Here is a 22,973-nt window from a genome sequence, read left to right as displayed (position 1 = left end):
AATATTTTTCTGTTTATTTATTCTCATTGTTTAACGTACATACATATGTACATACATAACCCTCTATTTACTTTATCCAGCGGATGTCAAAGTTTGCATATTTATGTAGATGGGCTAGCAACTATTTATTAAGAGCAGAAAGTCCCCTACGCAATTAGACAGCCCATGCACCAGTTTTAACTAACTGCTAAAATTATGTTGGACTTCACACTTGTTTTTTTATGCTCTTGGAAGGTGTTATGATATAGATGTATATTTGTGTAATGTTAGTGAATTAACAAGAAATATCGTCAGCTAAATAACAGCAGAAATGCGTAGTTAATATGCTCATAGACAAATTAATAACACTACATTTTTGAAAGCAACAATTAAATGCAGTGGAAAGTGATCTCTATGTGAACGGGCAATTTATCAATTCGCCAGATAAATTGTTAAAAACAAGAAAAACTATTTAGAACGCATTAGCAACTCACCGCAATGTGGAATCCATCACTTAAAGTGAATCCCATTAGAATTAGTCCAGCATTTTTCAACTCACAAAATAATTAATGAAACAGCAATTAAGAGAATCGTCTACACCCATTTGCGAAAACAGCAAATTTGCGATTTTATTACCGAATTTGCAATTTTTTAATTTTACACTTTCGTTCTAAAAACTTGTTTGCTTTTTAAAACTGATCCAGAAGTCAAGTTGTAATGGCCCATCTAGCGAACCATAATTACATACATTTATGCTGTTCTTTATATTACCTGCTTGAGTCGTGTGAAGCTTACTATACTATCATAACAACAACAACATGTCTTTATGATTTCTGGTCTCCCGGTGATGGGTTAAAGAAGCGATCAACTTAGAATATAACGACTGTTGTTTTGGCTAAGTATTAAAGTAGTCACGTAGACATTGAATATGTTTCTAATAGCTGAAATTTAAGCGTATCCGAATATATACTTATATACATACATACATACACATGTTAAAAAAACTTAAATTTCTTGTTGACTTTTTAGTTATTTTTTTCTTTCGAAAATATTTCCCTTTCGCAAAAAGGTTTAGGTTAGGTTAGGTTAGTCTGGTAGTGAAGGTACGCATAGAGCAGTTTTGGGCCTTTGCGATACCAGATGGTGTTCAGTTATTAGGTCCATAAAGAATGGTCATCCTTTAGAATGCCTACGCTTGACGAGAATTTTAACAAACTCTGTGGGGACTTCAGATGCTTACAGCGTAGTCTTGCCAATGCGGGACAAATGCAAAAGAGATGCTCCATTGCTTTCTTGTTGCCCTGCTCTAGATATTTCCTGCAGTCTTCCCGATCTGTCAACCACATTCTGCGGGCATGTGTTGCCACCAGCCAGTGGCAAGTTAGTATTTCGATTCTGCGGTCTCTTCTATCGAAAAAATATCTCTCTAACTATTGGTTTTACATGACAGTGTATTTCCTTACACAGCGCCTCCCAAACGGGCCTAATGGCATCCAGCAAAACATAATTCTCTGTGGAGCAGGGAAGCACAGTTTATAACGCACAGCAAGAATGAAACTCTATAAAATATATTTATATACTATCTGTATGACGAGCTGAGTTGATTTAGGTATGTTCGCCTGTCCGTCTACCCTTGTATCCCTCTGTATATGCGCGAACTAATCCCGCGGTTTTTGAGATACCGATCTAAAATTTTGTAGACGTTCTTTTTTGCCAAAGACACTGCTTATTTGTCGGAATCTTAAGCTGTAGTGATTCCGTATAAACTGACCAATCAGAATTACGTTCTTGTAAGGAAAACCTTTTCATTTGACAAGATATCTGCATGAAATTTGGCGTAGATTATTATACAAGGCAACGGTTCGGTAACTGTCTATACTGTTCAGATCGGATCACTATAGCATACATCTGTCATACATACTGTACGCGCAAAGTCAAGTTACAGATCTTTTTATACACTCGAATGATATTATAGCTTCGGTTTTTTCTGTTGTTTTGTTTTCAAAGCATATCGCAGCAAATGATGCCATGCTTTAAGATCCATACTCGAAGAGATAACAAAAGCTTTATCTTTATTTTGATAAATCAATAAAGACTATACAATCCAAAAAGCATTATTGCCAACATTCAGCAAATTTAGCATCGTCTTAAGTGAGCAAATGACCGAAACTAAAACCTCTCTTGCATTAAGAGCATCGAAAAACAGTTTGAGCGTGCAGAAAGAGGCAAGCAAGCAAATATGCGAGTGTTAACAAAATTCAACAACAAAAAAACCAAAATTATAGTTGATCAAAATCGGAAAATTAATGTCAACAAATCGAAAGATTGGATGCAGCTTTGAGCAACAGGGGACTAGACTGCATGCGAGCTCAAGCTGACCGTCGGAAAATGCACAAGAAAGCCGAAAATTGAGCAGTCAACTGGACCGGTTGGAGTGACTGCAACGTTTAAAAGTATGTTTGAAATTCGTATTTTTTGGTGTTTTTGCTTTTTCTTTGATTTGCTTAGTTTAGGCGTTTCAACACTGATGCTGAATTAAGGCATTAATTTTTAGCTTTTTTTCACGCTCGCGCTTAGTCTACTGATACCGAGCGCTCCTTCAGCTATAACTACATATGTATATGCGACTTGCGTTTTGTTTTTGTGATTTTCGGCGGCTGGCTGCTGCGGTGGCGGTTTGGCTTCTACTTCTAGTTATGTTGCTGTTGGCTTTGCGACTTCGAAAGCAATCGTATGTGGAAGTCGGCGTCGTCGAATCTGAAACGTGTTGCTGGCGATCTTTTATTTTTGGCATTCGGCTAGAGTCGATATAAAGGGTCAAGTTGCAACTATGAGATTCGCATTTAGCCGCAAGATTTTGATAAGCTAAGAAGTGCTGGGCGCGTGCGCAAATCTAACGAATGAGAAAACGAAGAGTAGAAGAAAAAGAACAAGTGCAGTGAACGCCAACACCTATATGTGAACAAATGGAAATTTTTCAAATATATGAGAACTGTTAATGTCAACATTAAATATATATAAAAATTAACTACAAGCACTTCCGGTATAGAGCGAAAAATAGGCGTGTACATTAACATTTGGTTTGTGAAGAACTTAAATAGTTTTTTGTTTAATGAGAAGTGTCAAAAATATTTCGGTGGTTCATGAAGCCGTTATTCATTTGAGGTGCGGTTGATTGCGGTGATTATTTATTTCGATAAATTAGATAAGAAGCTAACAGTGAGGAAGTGCCTATAGCATAGTCGTTTATTTTTATGAAGCAGTCGTGACATTATGGAACTCGTACTATCAATTCATAATTAATTTTAAACAAAAAGAAAAAATTGCGACAACTCTATGAAACTAGATAAATTTAATTATTCATAGAAAAACAAGAAAAAATACCAAGGCGTATAAGCATTAATTCAGCAGTAAATCTACGGAACACGGAAACAAAGTGACACATCTGGGTTTTTCAGCTGATTTTTATAAATTAGTTAGATAATACAATAAAAAAGATGAAGCTTTTTGCAGCAGGATCCAGAAGTGGCCGTAAGTACAGCATTGTAACACAGAGTCTCGAAATAAGTAGCATGCTATTTTGAAACTGAAGCTTTTCAAATTCAATTTATTAGTTTTTAGCTTTAATTTTTATCTAAAAAAAAATTGTATTCTTAGTTTCCATTATTAAATATTTTTTTTTTTAATAAATTTAAAAATAAACCATATTTGTTAGTGTAGATTGCAGCTGGTCTTACAAGAAATATAAATGCTGTACCGTTATTTCAAATAAAATACACAACTTAGTTTGCTCTCAAATAGTACGCAGGTTAAATTTTAAATAATGACAAATACCACAAACATATATACATACAAGTGTGAGATATGTCAACACATTCAAGCCAAGGTCATGGAGCACACCAACCGAAATTTGACCGTAGAAGATAAAAAACCTGATTTGATAACAAAGCAATAAGCTCAGCTCCACTACAACTATGCATAAATGTGCCTGCGTGTGTGCATGTCGATACAGTAGTGAGCATTTGTCTGTGCTCGATTGTTTACAAACAATGCTAGAGGGCCGCTAGGCAGGCGCTAGGTTAACCACGCTATCAAAACGAGCATAAAGCGCGAATAACGAGAGAAAAAGTTAAAAAATTGCATGATATTTTCGGTATCTAAGTGAAAAGCACACAAAACTAGCAAAAATATGATGAATCAACACGAGCACTTACGAATTATAAAAACAACAACGATGTTGTGCGAAAAAATTATCGAAAAAACCCCAAAGGTTATTGAAAACCAATGAAACTGAAACTGAGCAGATCAATAGGCAGAAGCTAGAGTCCAACTGAGGCAGGTGGAGAATAAAGTGGAGGGCAAGAAGAAGCAGCACTTAGAGTAAATAGAGCAAATGGCTGCGTGCTAAAGCAGATCAACGAAACAATAACAAAAAAAGTAGATTATAAGCGATTTTATGGCAATTGAATAACACCAAAAACAAATTGAAATGATTTGCAAATTTATCACGTTCGCGAGTCAAATGGCAGTTAATACGTCTGAGCGCCAAATATTATGCAAATTAGCTGATTGTAGCAAAGCAAAGTGGGGGCGCATGCGCAGACGCTGATAAAAGTGCTGTTCTTCTTCGTTACATGCGAGGAAAATGGTGCAGGGAGAGTGATGAACAGATGTTTGTTCAACAATAATCATGCCAATTTGATATTATTTTGTGTAAATTTACGATGATCTAGCTTTTGTGAGGGAATTTCCTTGGATATTCATAATTTCGCGAAATAAACTTTATTGATATGCTATAGAACTTCATAGCTCATGTATATGTATTTCATTAGGTATATGGCATTACCTTTTGTTAATCTAATTATCTTAGATATTAGGTAATCACTGTTTTCGGCCGCGGTGAGCACTTGAGAATATGTAGTTCTTATTTGGTCCCGCCAGACGTATGAGTGGTAGTCATACGAGTACCTAAATGCCAAACGCACAAATTTAGTATTTGAAAAAAAATGTTTAATAAAAAAAATTGTTAAGCAAAACTTTTGCTCTTATGCTTGGTGCTTGAAAAACCCCCGTTCCATTTGTGTAAATAATTTCACGCGTATTAGCATACTAGCATAAATTAGGGCTTAATGTGAAATTCGCATGGGTATATTCACATTTAAAGGAACATATGCGTAGATCGTAGATAAAGATACCAACTTGTCGATGAAAGCAACGGAGTCAGCAAGTCTTCGCTATTTTTATTTGAATATTGCAATTAAAAACTAAAGTATTTTTTTTTTGACGTTCAGAAGTGATATCCTTATTTAAATTGCTGTTATTTAACTTTTTATTTAATCGCCCGACTTGATTTTCATAAGCGTGTTTCGCACAAAACTTGTCAGCGTTAATGAAATATAAAAAATGTTTCTCAAACGCGCATCATATTCGCACATGTATGTATGTATGTATGCTTGCTTCTGCTCAGCATTAATTTAATTTTTTATTTACATTTATTTTATGCTCGAAGATTTTTTTGCATAAATTGCTTGCGAATACAATAAAAAAGGCACTGTTTTAACGATTGTGGGAATTTGTATACTAAAATCAGTGCCATTATGGGGTTTTAGGAGAAAAACTCGTGTGCTCTTGATAAAGACTGCTTTTGGCCACATTCCTTCATCAGCTAGAAGCTTTGAACTGTTATCTAACGAAGTTTTTTGAATCGTAAATTTATTTATAATTTGCTTTAAATTAAATATGCATAAATATTTTTAGCGCTTGAAATTTCAGTTCAAATGTACAGTGACGATCAAATTATTAGATCCAATTGGTGATCATTTTGTTTTAATATTGTAGATTCAATTATGGTATAATCGTATTATGGTATCTGTTTCAAAACAATAGATTTGTTTCTGAAGTCATACTAGCTGCTAGCTGCCAGAAATAATAATGTGTAAATTGACAAGTTATTCTCAGAAGGTTACGAAGTAATTAAAAGTTATAGAATTTTTAATAATTACATCATATCAACACTTGGAAAGTAATCATCTAATATAACATTTTTTTAAGAATTCAAAACTATGAAATGTACAAAGTTAAAGCGAATGCCTCAACCTTTACTTATTCACACATGTACTACTGTGGGCAAAAATTAGTAAGACTTTTTAATATAAGTTTCGCGTGAAAACCCATTTATCGAAAAATTTCTTTTCCAAGTTGTTATAACTATCAGTGATATCTGTGCCAAGTCTTACATCAAAATAATCATTAATGTTTAGTATACGCTTGGCTTTCTGAAATACATAAAGTGCATTTGGCGATATTTCTGTGGATAAAATTATTCAACCAAGAAGATCCATTAAATTTTGTGTGTCAAATCAAATTTTTGGTGCCGAAATGCAGAATGTTGGAATGATCTTACATCGCTGAAATATCGGAAGGATCAGTGGAAGCACGATTGCTCCCAAAATCACTCAATTTGTCTGAAAAGCAGTGTCCCGTTAATCCCGTTAGTGAAACAATGCTTTTCGATCATTGCTGTTAGGATGCCAAGAAACATACGTATTATTACTGAGGATGAGTCTTGGATCTATACTTACGACCCGAAAATAGACGACAATCGGCCGTGACAAAGGTGAGCGAAGCCGAAAAAAACAGACCAAAATCAATTTTAAGTTGACAGTTTTCTTCGATCATCGCGGTGTGGTGCACTCCGAATTCCTTCCCTCTGGTCAAACTGTCAACAAAGACTACTTTTTGAGTGTTATGCGTCATTTCCGCGAAACTATTCTTAAAAAGAGTCCGGAAATACGGGCTGACAACTATTGACTTTTGTACCACGATAATGCACCGTCACATACTGCATGGATCCCTCGTGAGTTTTTCCGCAAATTGCTAACCAATATCGTGCCGCAATCACCGTATTCGCTCCGTGTGACTTCTGGCTATTCAGCAAACTCAAACGAACGTTCCCGGAAACCCGTTTATATATAGAAGCAGGTCGCTCTGTTTCGTATGCTCTCAATTTGTGCTCGCTTCTGTTTGCTATACCCTGAATAGGTGAATTTTGACAGACTCTGTTTCCTCCCTATCGATACCTCCTCCAGTGTGGCATACCGTGGGGACCCCTGACAGGGTACTATAATAAGTTTACCACGTAGTTTGTAAAACCTAAGTGGAAACGTCAGAGACCCTATACAATGTATATACATATATAAATCTTCAGAAAGGCCGATATCGGGTCATTATACCATATATGTAGCTGCAATACAAACTAAACTCAACTGATCGTGCAAAGAAAACTTTTTCTTTTTCCGAGATATCTTCAAGAAATTCGGCTTGGATTATTGTTTAAGCGAAGAAACTGTTCAGATTGAGTCACTACATACATATAGCATAAAGCTGCCTTACAAACTAATCGATCGAAATCAAGTTATTGCAAGTCAATTTTTGTATTTATGAATGGTATTATAACATCGGAGCAATGACAGTTAATGTTTTATCTTTTTTTGGTAAATACTTTACTCGTTGTTTCTATTACTCACTGGGTAAGATTATTTATCCAAGAGAAGACAGCGCGACAGATATTTGTTAAAGCCACTATTCGAGCTCAGTTATCTCAAGATGTGTATTTTTTATGAGTTTGAAGCGTGAAAGCTATTTACATTAGCAATTAGCGAAGAATGAAAGGAGCTTGTTTTAACCATTACACATTTAAATATTTTATGCGATTCTTTTTTCTCACCTCTTTTGTTGTATTTTGAATAGGTTTTAAATTTTGCATAGTATCTTAACTTGTTTTGTGGAATTTGAGATCCTATTGATTAGAAAATTAGATAGATAGATAGATTAGAAAATATTTCATTAAGATCTGTTGATTAAAATCAAGAATTACGCACTTTCGACGGTCGGTAATTGCTTCGAAATTACCATCAAATGTAAATGTGAAAAATATATTAGCTTTCAATGGAAAAAATGATTAATAAGGAGCATCACGAAAACAACAAATTGATTAACTACTTGTATTCTCTATTTGAATATGCCAAGCTTCTTTGGGAAGTTCTTGTGGGAAAAACATGTTGCCAGTTTGTCTGCGGCGAGAAGGTAGCCTTACTAGGTAGCCTTATACAGAACTTCAGTCACTCAGCAACTATGTAAATGTGCTTTGGTAAAAATTAATAAATCCGTTCAAGGTCTGTCAGGTTTAAAATTACAGACTACAGTTTAACCCTCTAACCGGCCAATTTTTTTCGATAAAAAAAAATTTTCTTTTCATAGTTTTTGGCTAAATAAAACTTATGTCAATGTTAAAAGGTAAAAAAAAATCTAAGCTTACCTTCCAGGTGAGAAATTATGTTGACCGCCAAAAGGCGGACCTGCCTGGTAACGTAATAAAAAACTTTATTAGTGGATGATTTTAATTGAAACTTTTTTCAGTTCTTTTTATTGTTTGATGATAAATTTGAAAACATTTGTTATTGTGTGAGAGGCACAGATTTAATTTACACTTAGTACAATACATTTGTGTTTCGGACTTACATCCCGGAAGTTTGCATACTTTTTTGCCACTGCAGCTCAAAACGTCAGGCATATGTCCAACTCCATCAAAACGAATGTCAGCTGGTGGATCATAGGATTTCTTAAATTTTTGTATTTGTGGACTTTGGCTCTGAGGTCTACCGACGGCTCTTTTGGCGTTAGTCTCCTCATAACGACAAAGTACATCAGCCACTTCAATACGAAAATTGGTAATTTTTTATGATAAATATCTTTACAGTTAATTCCATGAATACGCTGAAAAAGGAGGTATGAATTTACTATCGACATATCAATTAAATGATAAAATAAACGCAAAGTCCATTTTTTGGTCTTAACTCTGATGTGATAGCGACCAAGTAAACTGTCCATCAAATCAACACCACCCATATGGCGGTTATATTCTTTAATTATATTAGGACAGTCTACATCGACGTATGATTATTTTTCCGATCATAACGGCATATTTTTAAGGGTTGTGAATTGTTGTTTAGTGTTTTTAAATGGCTTAATTCCAGCATACGTGGATACCAGTCGTACATATTTTGTATCCTTCCATTGAACACAAGATATGTCTACTCCAAAGGCACGGCCAACAAACTCCTCTGAGTATCCACGTTCTTTATCTTTTAATTCCACTTCCCTTGTCAGCTTGCAGTTGGTATTCTGTTTGATCGGACGGTTCCTAATGCGTAAATTCCTCTGCTTCGTAAATAAACAAGAAGTGGCAGAGAGGTATAAAAATTATCAAAGTACAATATATGATTTTTGAAATCTGGAATTGTATTTGACAACCTTATGACTACATTGGCTGTTGATCCTAAATCAGGAGTACTAGGTATTACTTTATTATCGCCAGCTCCTTTGTATACTTCAAATCTGTACGAAAAGCCATTCGAGTCACAAAGAACAAAAAGTTTAATGCCATATTTATGGGGCTTTTGCGGGCATATATTGTCGAAATTTTGTCAACATTTTTGTTGAACACATTTGTTCATCAATGCACAACCGAGCTGTTTTTGGCACAGAATCAAATCGCATATTGAGTCTATCAATAAGTGGAACGAATTTTATACAATTCATCAAATCCTGCTTCTGTGGTTTTTTCATTTTTTTTGGTATCATTGAAATGAAGATATTTTCGGATTAAAAAAAACTGTTTGGAAGTCATTGCGTTTCTAACTGGCTCGAAAGAATGTTTCGACCAGTAACTCTCGACACTGGGATATCGGTACACAGACATATAAATTAAAATTCCGATATATTTTTTTAAATCACACGATGTCAAAGTAAAGTTTGTAGAAACATCTTGCTGTTTTGCATACAAATTGCTCTGATACACAATTTCATTTTGCAAGTCATCGTTAAAAAAATAATTAAAGCAACGGAATGGTGTGGTTAATTCTTTGAATTGTTGCGGCAATTCCTTGTTTCCTTGAAAAACTACATCATTCTTTTCAAGTTCAAGAAATTTTTTTTTCCATAAAATTTTCTGAAACTCTGGATTTTGGAGGGAAATATCTCTTATATTTCCGCTAAACCCCCCCGCGTTGGATACTACTGGACTTTCACCAGCTTCAGTTTCTGGTAGGGGGGATCTTGCCCGTTTTGTTTTTGTTTTCCCAGGTTTTGATGGTAAAGACTCGTCAGGCTGTTCCACATTGTTATGCACTTCTGCCGGATGGTTTTGTGAATTTCTAAAGATATTTTCAAAATCATTGTTATCTGCACTATCCCATTCTTCTTGAAATGTAGCAAAGTCTACGTTTGGTAATTGAAAGTCTGGGTCTTCCAAATCATCATTATCGTCGGCGAAATCGTCTTCTGAATCTGTGCCATCCACCAATTCAGACTTGAGTTCTTCAATTTCCCATCAGTTAATTTTGAGAAATGAAAATTTTTTTCTTTGTGAAAACATTTTCAAACTGCTAATTGTTTCCCAGAATGTTTAAAACCCAAAAATGTTTAAAGAAATATGAAATGATAAAGAAAATGGACTAGAGCCACTTGTATGCACAATTTGCTTTTAACCGGCAGATCCGCCTTTAGACGGTGTTCAATTTTCACCGGCTACAAACAAAGTTTTGCTAAAAACTTAACGATAAAGCACAAAACATAAAAGAATATATAAATACATATTTACCTAAGAAAATTTTTGTTCACGCAAATCATAAATTTTAACAATTTTATACTATTTAAAAAAATTTCACTTGTTACACAAATAATTATTTTACACACTTTGTCAAAAAAATTTACTTTAGCACTTCAACGATTTCCAATCAAATGACGAATGCTTACTGTAATTTGTTTCAATAAGAGTGTTGTTATCTGCTGATATTTACCGTTAGAACAGAGATTTGAAATATAAGAGTTGCATAGTAACATATTAATTATACACAGTCTAAAGGCAGGCTCGCCGGTTACAGGGTTAACAACAAGATATAAATTATGCAATTTACAGAAAACACGCTTTACATTGTTACGGAATTCACTATTTCATTAAACGGACGTGACCAAATGAACATATTGTATGTCACACAACGTTTTACAAACATACACATGTTGATAACAAAAGCGTTCTCAAAACAAAAGAAAAAAAATTATAATTAAATACAAATTGGTTACTGTCCCAAAACGGTTTCTGTCCAACATTTATAACATATGTTTACCGGTTTGTCGTACTAACGCAATACAGCAACATACTTCATCAGCAATTAACTCTGTATCAAACTGTGAATATGTGGCTGCTCTTACAACAAAGCGTGCGCCTGCGCCGTTGATAGCGAGCATCTATCGACTTCAATGTAAACAAACCGCACGTGGCAACAGGCCCAAACTAAGCGACAATAACCCACTGCGGAGAACCCAAAATGCCAGCAAGAGAGAGTGAGAGAGCTGCATACATTGAAAGCTTTGGTGAAGATCACCTGTTGTAGCTGCCGCTTTGTGAACGTGTTTTCTTGAAACTTTGTGCGTATAATATGAGCGTTTAACTTTAGAATATAGCGTTGTTAGTGTGGTTCGAATGTAGCGCTAAGTGTCGCTTAAGCATTAGATTGTGGTATGATTACTGTCACAGCGATCACGGCGCATAAACAACTTTTTCGAGTGATTGCCACAGTTGCCACATGCGCTCACAGACACACACGTTCGTGCATTGTCCGTTCACGATTACAGAAATAGACTGCAATTTTGTCAGTCTGCATTAGTAATTACAGGTATTTGTGCAATACTTGCATGAAACTTTTCCGGATTTTGTCTATAAATGAAGTCAAATTCACGAGATACTTAATTTGGTCTTTCGTCGAGTTCGAATTTGAGTTTGAGTTTGAGCAATTATTTGCAAACTAGTTAATAACTGACATTTGAAACTTCGACGGAGGTTGGAATTTCGGTGAACTCTGTTCGTTATTATTCTCAATTAAAAAAAGTGTGTCGTTTTTAGTTTGGAGATCGAACATTTGAATTAAGCGAGTGCATGGCATGAGAAGTCTATAATACTGACTGAGAATAGAAAACCTTGACTTAAAAACAAGAAAATTTATGTGATAAAGTTTGAAAGAACATATTTTGATTTTTTTATAAGTAATAGTATTAATTGAATACCTAAGATTTTATCATTACTCTCCTATTGTGAGAACTTTTACTTATAAGTAACTCTCCTAAAAATATATGTATATAAAGAACCACGGTTCTAAAAGTCCTATCGTTTCGGCCCACTCCCAAGTGAATGGCAATCAGAGAAACTTTCCTCACTTGCGTGGACTTCTACACGTGACGCCATCCTAAAGAAGATTACATATTATGTTTTTAATATTAATTAATCGTCGTTGTGTCGCTTTGAAGTATTTATTGTGCCAACAAATAAATGAAAACTTAAGGATACTCTATAAAATATCTCTTACTACTCATAACTCTTCTTTGAGAAGATATTGTTTTCAATATCTGGCATCCCTATAAATGTTGAATAATATGAGAAAGGCCTGTTATAGTTTTTAAAGTTCGCCAGCCTTGAACTGTGAAGAATACTAAAAATAAATGTTACAACTAGTTTATATTAATTAGTAAGAATATCAAAGCGTATTTAAATTAATTTTGAATAATAAACATTAACAATTCTATACTAGTTTTGGTTATGATAATCGCCTGCGACTTCTGTCGGTAAATTTCATTTAACATTTACATAACAATGACCCAAATAAAGAATTATAAAAAAATATTTAAAATCATTAAATATTATATTTAAAATATTATATTATTTTTATAAGGGATAATATTTGGTGCTATTCAAACCGTCTTAACTATAAATTACGATTCTTTTACGACCCACTTCTGTTCAAGTCTTGAGTCTTAACGCCTTTTTGAACATAATACCCGTAGACATCGCCGGAAGGTTTATGGTCGCGAAAGTGGCTATTAGACTCAGAGAACCTGGATTCTTAAAGAAACGCGTATCTGGATTTCACCATACACTTTGACTTCATTCCGGATCACCTATTTAGATCATGGAGTCGCCAAACCGAATTCTGGCGGCTACTTCTCTGCCCGTATATCGACGAGAGAGCTATGGATGGGAAGAAACCGCTGGAGGAGAGAATCAGTAGAGCTTTACGGATGGGTCAAAGCTTAAGGGGAAGGTTGGTGGGGGGTTTACTGTCAGGAGCTCTCTATTAACTCCAGTTTAAGACTTCCTGACTACTGCAGTGATTCCAAGCCGAGGTTGCAGCCATTAAGGTAGTAGTAGATCTGCTTTTTTTGTTTCAGCTTTATAGCCTTTCGGAGACCTGATATCCATTTACAGTGATGCATACTTAATCAATTGTAATGAAGTAATTAGGTAATTTAGTTTCATGACAAATACAAAAAACTTAACGACGAAAAAGTATGAGCAATTATTTGAGTTACTGTAGGATGCGACTTCAGCAAACCAGATTTGGTTTTTATTAATTAATTCGGTTGTTTAATTTGCTAGCTTAAGCTGAGATGCATTGTGACGCACGTGTTTGAATAAAATTTAATTTTGTTTTCGTCGATTTTATTTCATTCTTTTGCATTTTTTACCAAATGCAAGTTCTGCATTCCTCGCGCAGCCGCGTGGCACCAGCGCAGTAACTCTTCAGTTGGAATGCGTCTTTTGCGGAAGTGACAGCTGAAGGTGGCAGAAATCGCATCTATAAAAATAAAATCAAAGACCAATTTGCAAATAACAACAATTTAATAACTAAAAGCGCATAAATAAAGTTAACAAAAAAAGGAAGGGAAAAAACGAAAACGAAAACGGAAATTTGAATATTTTAACCTCTACTAAAATTTGTCTCATATTTATTTCGCACATAAATACATACATATAATATGTACACGCTAAAGTTTCATTTTTCGCGTTCGCCGGCTGTCGGAAACCGCAGCTTGACACTCACTGTCACTGCCAAGATCAAAGCCTCAGTGACTTTAACTTCGCCAGCTAGTCAGCAGCCACATGCAAGCGACGAATTCATCTGCTTACTTTAGCCATAAGCAAAAACAACACCGAAAGACAGCAAGTGGGTCAAGTTGGTTATAAGTAATAAGAATTTTTATTTTGTTTTTTCGCATAAATTTACCCAAAATATATGCACACAAATAATTATATTTAATGAAAACGTAAACGTGAAAAATTTGACTTGCCTTTGACTCCACTGCGAATTGCACAAATATGGCAAATATGGGCGGGGCATTTTCCTTGAGCGGTTGCCTAAATACGGGCATATGCTGGAGATTACATAATTCTGGTCTATGCGTAATTTCATGGTTGTTGTTGTCACTACAACTCACTGTTCTTGCATTCCTTTGTTATGCAGCAGCAGCGCTGGGTCAACCTTTAAACAGTGCCTTAACTTCCTTTGCTTTAATTTCTTGCGATGCACTTAATTGAATACTTCGATTTATCAAAAACGTGATCTTTTCCGGTTGCGAATGCACCGCTCTTCGCCGCTGATACTTCGATTACATTATAATGCTGCGCTCACCTTTATCAAAACGAAACGAAGCCATTCAAGCGGATGCTGCATGCATGGCTACGACAGCACAGGTAATCACAGCGCGCACAACAACACCGAGTTCACATGCGAAGGCAAAAAAGGCCTCGCAATTTGCTATGAACTTGAACTTCATTGAAGCGAAAATGCCAAGAAACGATTAAAAGGCAAGGCATAAAGGGTGCTCTTCACAAAAGTACATACATATGTACTTATCTGGAATTACACATTTTGCCTCTCGACTAAAGAAGTTGTCGCAATAAAAATTCTCGCATGGGTTATCACTTTTTTTAAATGGAAAGTTTTGCATACAGATTGCGTAAGCATTTGGGTTATCCCAGTTTGGTTTCTACAGAACTTGTTCGGTAATCACTGTTTACTATAATTCTTTTCAACTTTTAACTTAATTAATTTTGTTGTACACGGAAGCGTATTTAGAGCATGTAAGGGATTATTTATTGATAACTTTATCGCGAGTTTCAAAACCACTTTGTGTCGTAAGTTCTTCTTGTCGGAGTTGGAATGAGTCATGCTGCAATTGAGAAGAAGAAAAAGTAAAATGTGGTTCAGAGCCATCTTGATCACAAACTTCACTGTGTGACAAATGAGAGTGAAAGTGGAAACGAATTTACAGTAAGTGAACTTTTTGAAAGAAGTAGAAGGGTTCATGAAGATTTGGAGATAAAATCGAAAAATTCAGGTTTCTTCTCCACTTTTTGGTATGTACAAGTATATTTTGCAATGGTAAGGAATCGAGGAAAAAGGTTAGATTTTTTAGCATTACTTTCAAGAGATGAGAAATAACCTTAGCCGAAGTGCAATAACGAATTTTTGTACAAAAACAAAAATCACTAACATTTTGAGGGTTAACTACAGGGTGCGAAAACCCACTGGACATTCATAAGGTCAATTAGATTTGAAGGGCTAAGCTGATGCTTTGTTTAGTCTACTGCATTCTACAGCATGAACTTTTGACTCATTCATGATTTTCATTGCATTCGAATATTGTCTTAACCCTTCTCATTGTTTCAATTTGCTGTTTTACGGCCGCTGCACAAGTTAACATGAAAACCAATTTGTGTGCATAAATATTTATTTTGGGCGTGCATTGCTGGCCTTTGCTTGTCACATAGCCACAATCAACAATCAAGTGTTTCATTGTCGAAAAGCAGTTCATTGTCAAAAATCTTTGAATGCGCCTTTATTGCAGCTCAGTCGCATCCGCATCGTAAAATTACTCTTACAACATACATATATATGTATATGTGTGTATATCAATGTATATATGTAGCCAGATAGATACAGACAGACAGCAGTTACGGAGCAAGAGCAAACATTTATATGTGCACGCATAATTTTCTTAGCTTTAAAATGCTTTACAAATTTAGTCAGTCATGTTCGCAATATGTCGACATACATATGTATACATTTATGTACTGGGCTGTTTACAGTGTCGTGCTTAGTAAGTGCAACACTGTTAATGATAATTATGTGTTACAGCTTTCATATGAAGAAAACCTCAGCCTAAATACATCGTATTTTGATTGACGTCTTTGGGAACATGCTTCAGCCCTCTTCAGAACGAAAGTTCCAAAAATGGTTTCTAGCCTAGGTCACAAAAAGATGTGAAACTTGGCCAACGAGTCAAATCAATAGCAAAGTCAAATATCCCTGACTAAAAGGCCTGTAGTTGGTAGGATCAGAAGGGGATGTTATACTATGAGAGCGGTTAGAAAGTTTTGGCTCATCCGCCTTATAGTCCAGACCTTGCACCTTCTGACTACCATTTGCACTTCTTTATTTAAGGTATCAAATGTTGGGTTAATTAATTCCGGACTGTCAAGTCGGGGCAGTTCGTTTATAATGGAATTCGCAAGCTGTGAGAAAGGTGGGAAAATGTTATAACTTCAGATAGGCAATGCTTTGAATAAATCTAATTTATATATTTTTCAGAAAAAACGTTCAAATAAAAAAATATTCAAACAAATAATATAGACCCGTATTTTTATATATTAAGATATATATTTAGACTTAGAACTCAATAAATATAAAGACATTAGTAAATATTACTCTATGACTCAATATTGATTATACAAATGCTACAATTTTATTACGCGCCACAGTAGGTTTTAACTGGCGCACGGATGCATTGCATTACACCATTTAAGCAGCTGAACTGCTCTAATTTGGAGCACACATATGAAGTTTTGATATTTATTGGCGTTTTTCATTGACCAATTCAGGGAATATTTCACGGCCGTTTCTTTATATTAAATACACCTGAAACTTAAACACCATTGTTCCCGCCACTGATATGAGCAAGAAGCTCGCTTACCTATTTGCTGGCCACAATGACCGCTTTGTCGACAGTTGCTTTGAAGTTGCAAAAACAAAACAAAAATTAAAATAAAATACTTACAACAATGTGCTGAACTATCTGTCGTGTGTTTACTTTATTTATTTATTTTCCGACTTAGCCGACAAGTGAATAGTTAAATCCAAATATTGAGGAATAACTTTACGATACAGCACGGTGTCATGTTCAAGGAACTTTCTGCCGCAAGCCAATCAACCCGCGAAGGTGCAAATAAACCAAGCTGAAACCGATCACGTTTATTTATGCTTTCGCACATATACATACATGTCATATACATACATACATATTTACATTTGTACAATTTGTACATTACTTTGATTGTTTTTAGCACGAAGCAGCAATGTTTATTAACTAGAAATGTGTTGAAACCCTTTAGCCTCTCTAAGCTTTAAACGTTGTAAACAATTATAAAGTTCTTTAACCGTTTGGCAGATTCTTGATTGGCTGCTGAAGGTTATCGACAGACTTTGAAAAATTAGCTGTAATTTTAGTGTTGCTCAAATGATGTTTTGGTGCCTTCATTCATATTAAGAATATTACTTTGAGTAAACATATTAATCTTGCATAATTTTAACGTTCAGCGCTTTTCAATAAACATTTTCAAACAATTAATAATTGCGCATTATCTAAATTCAGTTAAGTCAATTATGTCTTTATAACTGAAGTAGTTTTAAATATCTGATAATAATAACGTCATGAAATTTCCAATTATGGCAGATGAAGCATCGAGCTGCACCTCTAAATGTGAGCTTCTTTTTACGAATTACTTCGCGTTGTTGACAGTTTGGTTGATCGGAAGGAATTCGGAGTGCACCACACCTCGATAATCGAGGAAAACTTTGAACATAGCTTTGATTTTGACCTGTTTTGAAGTGGCGATTTCGGCTTCGGTTCACGTTTGCCATGATATTCCGCCGAATGATCATCGGTTTTGGGGTCGAAAGCATAGATCCAAGACTCATCGCCAGTAATAATATGTATAAAGATATCCTGGTAGTCGGAAAGCGTTGCTTTACAGTTAACGTTAACTGTTTTTCGAAAAATTTTGGAACCAATCGTGCTTCCACTTTTCATAAGCTCAAATGATCTTTCAAAATAATTTTCACGGGTCCTCCCGATGTTTCAATGGTGCCAGTAAGATCTCTGTCTGTGACTCGTCTATTCTCAAGCACCAATTCCTTTATTTTATTGACGTGTTAATCATCCTAGACGTAGCGAATAAATTAAAAAGTCTTACTAGTTTTTGCCCACTGTAGTATGTATGATCAGTGTGAGAAGCTGAGTTGATATAACTATTTTTTTTCCTAAACTAGTACCTCAATTTTTGATATCGTTTTGAAATTTCACACACATTAATAAGTTTTTCTGTTCAAGCTCTCCGCAAAAGAAATTCACCCACACAACTTTTATATGAAAAATGTCTTGCTTCGAAGGTGTCACATAGCAAAATACTTAAAAGATATTTAGAAAATAGTGCTCAACAACAGCAACAACGGTTGCCAATTAATCATTGTATATCTTGCTAATTTTTCGCTAATTACGAGCGCTAATTGTTGTTGCTTTGGTTGTGCTTGTTGCAGCGAGGTTGTTATTCAATTTCATTAATCCGCTACTTGCATTCGCCGTAATGGATTTGCGAGACAAACTGTGATGCTGGCGGCGGCGTTGCTGTCGATTGTCTGACAATCGGAAAGCCAGCGGCAGCAATGATTGTTGCTTGTTCGATGTTTAATGCGTTTTTGCTGTTGTTGCTGCCGTTGCCAATGCTCTAATAGCCATTGTTACGGCCATTGTTGGCGCTATCATGTACCCTCGATCGGTGTTGCTGACATCGGTTTGCCGTTTGCACACACATACACATATGCATATGTACATAGCAACCAGTGCGTATTTCCATTCATACACACATCACACATACCTTTCTGTATGCATATAGGCAAATAATGTGCGGGTACAATGCGAGTAGTCGCTCGGTTCAATGCTCCGGCTTGCTTACCCGTGCTGCTTGTCGCATTACTGCTGTTGTTGTTGCAGTCTAATTTATTTACTTTATTTGCCATTGTTACAGGTGACGTTTAGCGATTGTCTCGCATCAATAGACGATGTTTGTATTGTTTTTATTATTTTATCCTTAGTTCATTTCGTATCAATGGCGATTTATATTTAAATTTCTTGGGTTGATTTTTTTGTTTAATTTGTGAATATTTTTAATTTTTGTATAAATTAGTGTGGCTACATAATTTTTTTTACACCTAAATAGCAAACCAGTTTTGTTTGATCTTTGGACCCATTAGTGCAATAGCTATGCAGTCCAATCTTTTGTGGTGAATTTCATTGTCATGGTCACTGTCACAGGTGTTACGTATGTCAAATATTTTACATTCCAGCGTTCAAGGAAGGCAGGAAGAGAGATAAAAATATTAGTTAGATCGCCCACGACTAAGAAAATAACATAACCAGGGTTAATTTTAATTATTAAAAAAAACAGGAAATTGAGTAGTCAAAATGTAATCTTCGAAAAAAATAAAATTTTTAATGCTAATAAAGCAATTACCGTATTTCGATTTTGGAGTCTTACTTCGAAAAGTGGTGAAATAATTTTTTACTTAGAACTTAGAAAACAAACGGTGTGATATCATACGATTTTGATTATCTGCTCAATGAAGTGTTCTCTCGATAAATCCATTAATTGATGTGATGTGTGAGACGTGGCCTCGTCTTGTTGAAACCAAACATGTCTGAGATCACGAGCAACAATTTCAGGCATCAAGTCGTCGGTTATCATGGACGGTCATCATTGACTTTCTCAGCGGCATCATTTTTGAAAAAATATGGACCGACGAATCCCCCGGCCCGAAAACCACACCAAATCGTTATTTTTTTCCGGATGAAATAGCATCTCTTGAATCTCGTCAGGTTGCTCTTCGTTCCAAATGGGGCAATTTTATTTGTTTACAAACCAATTCTGACAGAAATAAGCTGAGCAAAATTTGGAAATTTGGAACTTTTCAAGCGCCCAGAGCGCGAAACGATTTCTCTTGGGAAGGTCGAGCGGCTACAATTCTTGCACAAGCTGTATTTTGTACGCTTTCAATTTAAGATCTCGACGTAAATTGCGTCAAGACGTCGAATACGTCAGACCGAACGGTGCTACGCCGATAATTTTTCTTCACTGCTTGCTGGACGTTGTCTACTCGGTTGAATATTATCCAATAATGAATGCTGACTCTCAAGATGAATCGATTATGTTGACAATTCCTTAGAGAACGCGAATTTTCGTAATAAAATTGTAATTAAATAAATAGTCTTGTTAAAACTCAATGAGTAAACTAAGTACCCATGAAGTCACTCTAAAGTCACGCTTACTTTTTAATTTAAAACTTTAAGCTCAAGAAAATAATAAAATTTTGCCTCTCTACTTTATTTCAGGGATACTCAAATTATCGAGTGTTGGCATTGCGCTGATAATTGTGGCGGTTCTGATGATCGCGATTGATCCACTGCAGCTGCTAATTGATAATGTAAGTGAAGAGTACATAATAAAAATAATAATAAAGATAAAAATATACAAAAGCTACCACAATAACAGCTCAATTAGTGGCAAGCATTCTTTACCTTTATTTCCCCTTACAAGATCTTATAAGCAATTAACAAATTTGCGGAATATTATTATTTGCAGCAATTGACCCTGAAAACCGGCACGCTGCTGTATAATTTATGGCTGAAGCCACCGCTTGAAGTGTTCATCAGTGTGTACATGTTCAATGTCACCAATGTGGAAGCGTTCATGAGCGGACAGGACAGCAAGTTGAAGCTGGTGGAGGTGGGACCGTATGTGTATCAGGAGGTGTTGGAGAACCAAAATGTCTTATTTAACGACAACAAAACCGTCACTTACACGCCACAACGTACAGTGCGCTTTATACGTGAACGTTCTGTCGGTGATCCGACGGTCGATAAGATAATGGCGCCGAATATACCCTACTTGGGTGTGATGTCTGCGGCATCGGCTTACTCTATATTCGCTATGATGGCGGTGAATGCTTTGACGAAGAAGTTCAATTCTAAGCCGATGCTGCAGCTAAGTGTTCATGATTATCTCTGGGGTTATGAGGATCCAATAGTGAATTTGGCATCAAAGATTGTGCCGAGTGTTATAAACTTCCAACGCTTTGGCTTGATGGAGCGGGTGAGTGGCTGCTTGTTGCCTTTTTCTAGTGCGATCGCCATATTAATTTATGAAACCTTTTGTAGATGTTCGATGAAGGTCACAATGTGGTCACAATGAAATTGCCGAAAAAGCTGCACGCAAACGATGATGGTGTAGTGGAAGAGACAGATCGTGATTTCTCCATCGACAATTGGAATGGCAAGACAGGTTTCAAAAACTGGGACTATAATGAGGAACGCAAGTAAGATTTTCTTTTTTCACAATAAATATTGCTTAGAAGTTTACGATTTGCTTTTCTGTTTTCAGCACGAGCAACACACCTTGCAATACACTACGTGGTACCTATGACGGCACGCTTTTCCCGCGCAACATCCACAAAGGCGAAACATTTCGCGTGTATCGCAAAGCTTTCTGCCGCAGTCTGCCTATACAGTACTCACACCCTGAAACCGTTAATGGATTTAAGGGCTATAAATTCAAATTGAAGGAAAATGCCTTTGATAGCGATCTCGGGGACTCAGAGACATCCTGCTATTGCAAGAACAAACGTTGCTTAAAGAAGGGACTTGGCAATATTTCGCCTTGTTACTACAGTAAGAAACCGCTTAATAAATATGGTGAGTCTGTAATTAATCAGAATTATTTGTAAAATAGATATTCCCTTGGCTGTTTCATTTCCACACTTTTTCAACGGTGAACCGAGTCTGCTGGAAAACATAGAAGGACTGAGTCCAGATAAGGATAGACACGGTACAGATATAATCATACAACCGGTGAGTTTGAACTATTTACCTAATAATACATTTAAAAATAGTAGATTATTATCAGGATAGATAAATGTTTTTGGAGCTTACTTTCACCGGTAGTTCAAAGATACTATATAATTTTTAGTCTTCGTTGTCAGACGATAATGTTTTATAGACGCACCCCAAACTAAAATATGTAATTAATCTTAGTAAAGAACTCAAATTTTGCTAAAGTGTAGTTACAATCTAGTTTCTAAGCTATTAGAGAGTTATTGCAAGTCACATACAGTTAAAATGTTGGAAGTATCCTGAAGAAGGTAACGCTTAGCCGCCTTTTTAGTAGATTCTTGCTATCTAGATCTCAAGCATCATTACATACCTATAACTTCTATACAAGTTGAATAGATATTTCCGAGTGAAAAATTAATTAATTATAAGCTTTAAAAGTAAATTATAATAACACGCTTAACATAAGCTTGTCAGACATATCATAAAGAAGTTTATTATATATTTTGCAGCAACTGGGCATACCCATGAGAGTGCGTTCCCGCTTTCAAATAAACTTGCTGATGGGAAATGTCAAATATAATCGTGGTGTATCACAGTTTAAGAATATGGCATTGCCCATATTTTGGATTGAGATGGTAAGTTTTATCAAGCTTGTAAAAAGTAACAGACCTTTAACTTCAAATTCTTTTCCAGGGCGTTGAAGATCTCACACCCGGCGTTAAAATGTTGCTCACTCTACTTTTTCGTGTCTGTCCATGCTTACAGTTAGGGCTGGTTATAACGCTCATTGCGATTGGAGTGTATTTGGTGAGCAGTGCTTTGTTGTATTGCTTCTGGGCGCCAACAGCTTGGAAAACCATCAATTCAACCATGGAGCAAGCAAAGAATGCAGAAGCCGGTCTCAAGGCAAATGTGGGCTTCTTGCCGTTGTTAAAGCAACCGACGATAGTAGAAATGAAGAATCTGCCGAAACAGTCCAAAGCGGTGAATCCAAAGAGGCCTGATTATGATGTGACGCTGCTGCCGCTGCACCGAAGTGTGATGGCGTAAGGCAGAAGTCAGTGAAGGCCTTCAGAAAACTCCCAACTGTGATATTAAAATTTAAGCGTAAAATTATACCTTTTTATTTGGTAAATTTTGCATTCCATTTATAGCAGGGA

General features: G+C 35.8%; 1 protein-coding gene across 1 annotated transcript; it reads left to right on the top strand.

The window, feature by feature from the left end:
- The first annotated feature begins 2,795 nt into the window (after nt 1–2,795).
- On the top strand, nt 2,796–22,872 carry LOC105226723 (lysosome membrane protein 2). The gene is made up of 8 exons (XM_011205734.4): nt 2,796–3,510; nt 20,317–20,408; nt 20,567–21,076; nt 21,142–21,299; nt 21,365–21,651; nt 21,713–21,831; nt 22,323–22,448; nt 22,507–22,872. Exons 1-8 carry the CDS (start codon nt 3,477–3,479, stop codon nt 22,861–22,863), a joined length of 1,683 nt encoding a protein of 560 aa, XP_011204036.2. The 5' UTR covers nt 2,796–3,476; the 3' UTR covers nt 22,864–22,872.
- The last annotated feature ends 101 nt before the right edge of the window (nt 22,873–22,973 follow it).

This window comes from Bactrocera dorsalis, unplaced genomic scaffold (assembly GCF_023373825.1).
Source record: "Bactrocera dorsalis isolate Fly_Bdor unplaced genomic scaffold, ASM2337382v1 BdCtg200, whole genome shotgun sequence".
In the NCBI taxonomy this organism is placed as follows: Eukaryota; Metazoa; Arthropoda; class Insecta; order Diptera; family Tephritidae; genus Bactrocera; species Bactrocera dorsalis.
Note: the sequence above shows the minus strand (reverse complement) of the source record. Positions and strands in the feature narration are given on the sequence as shown.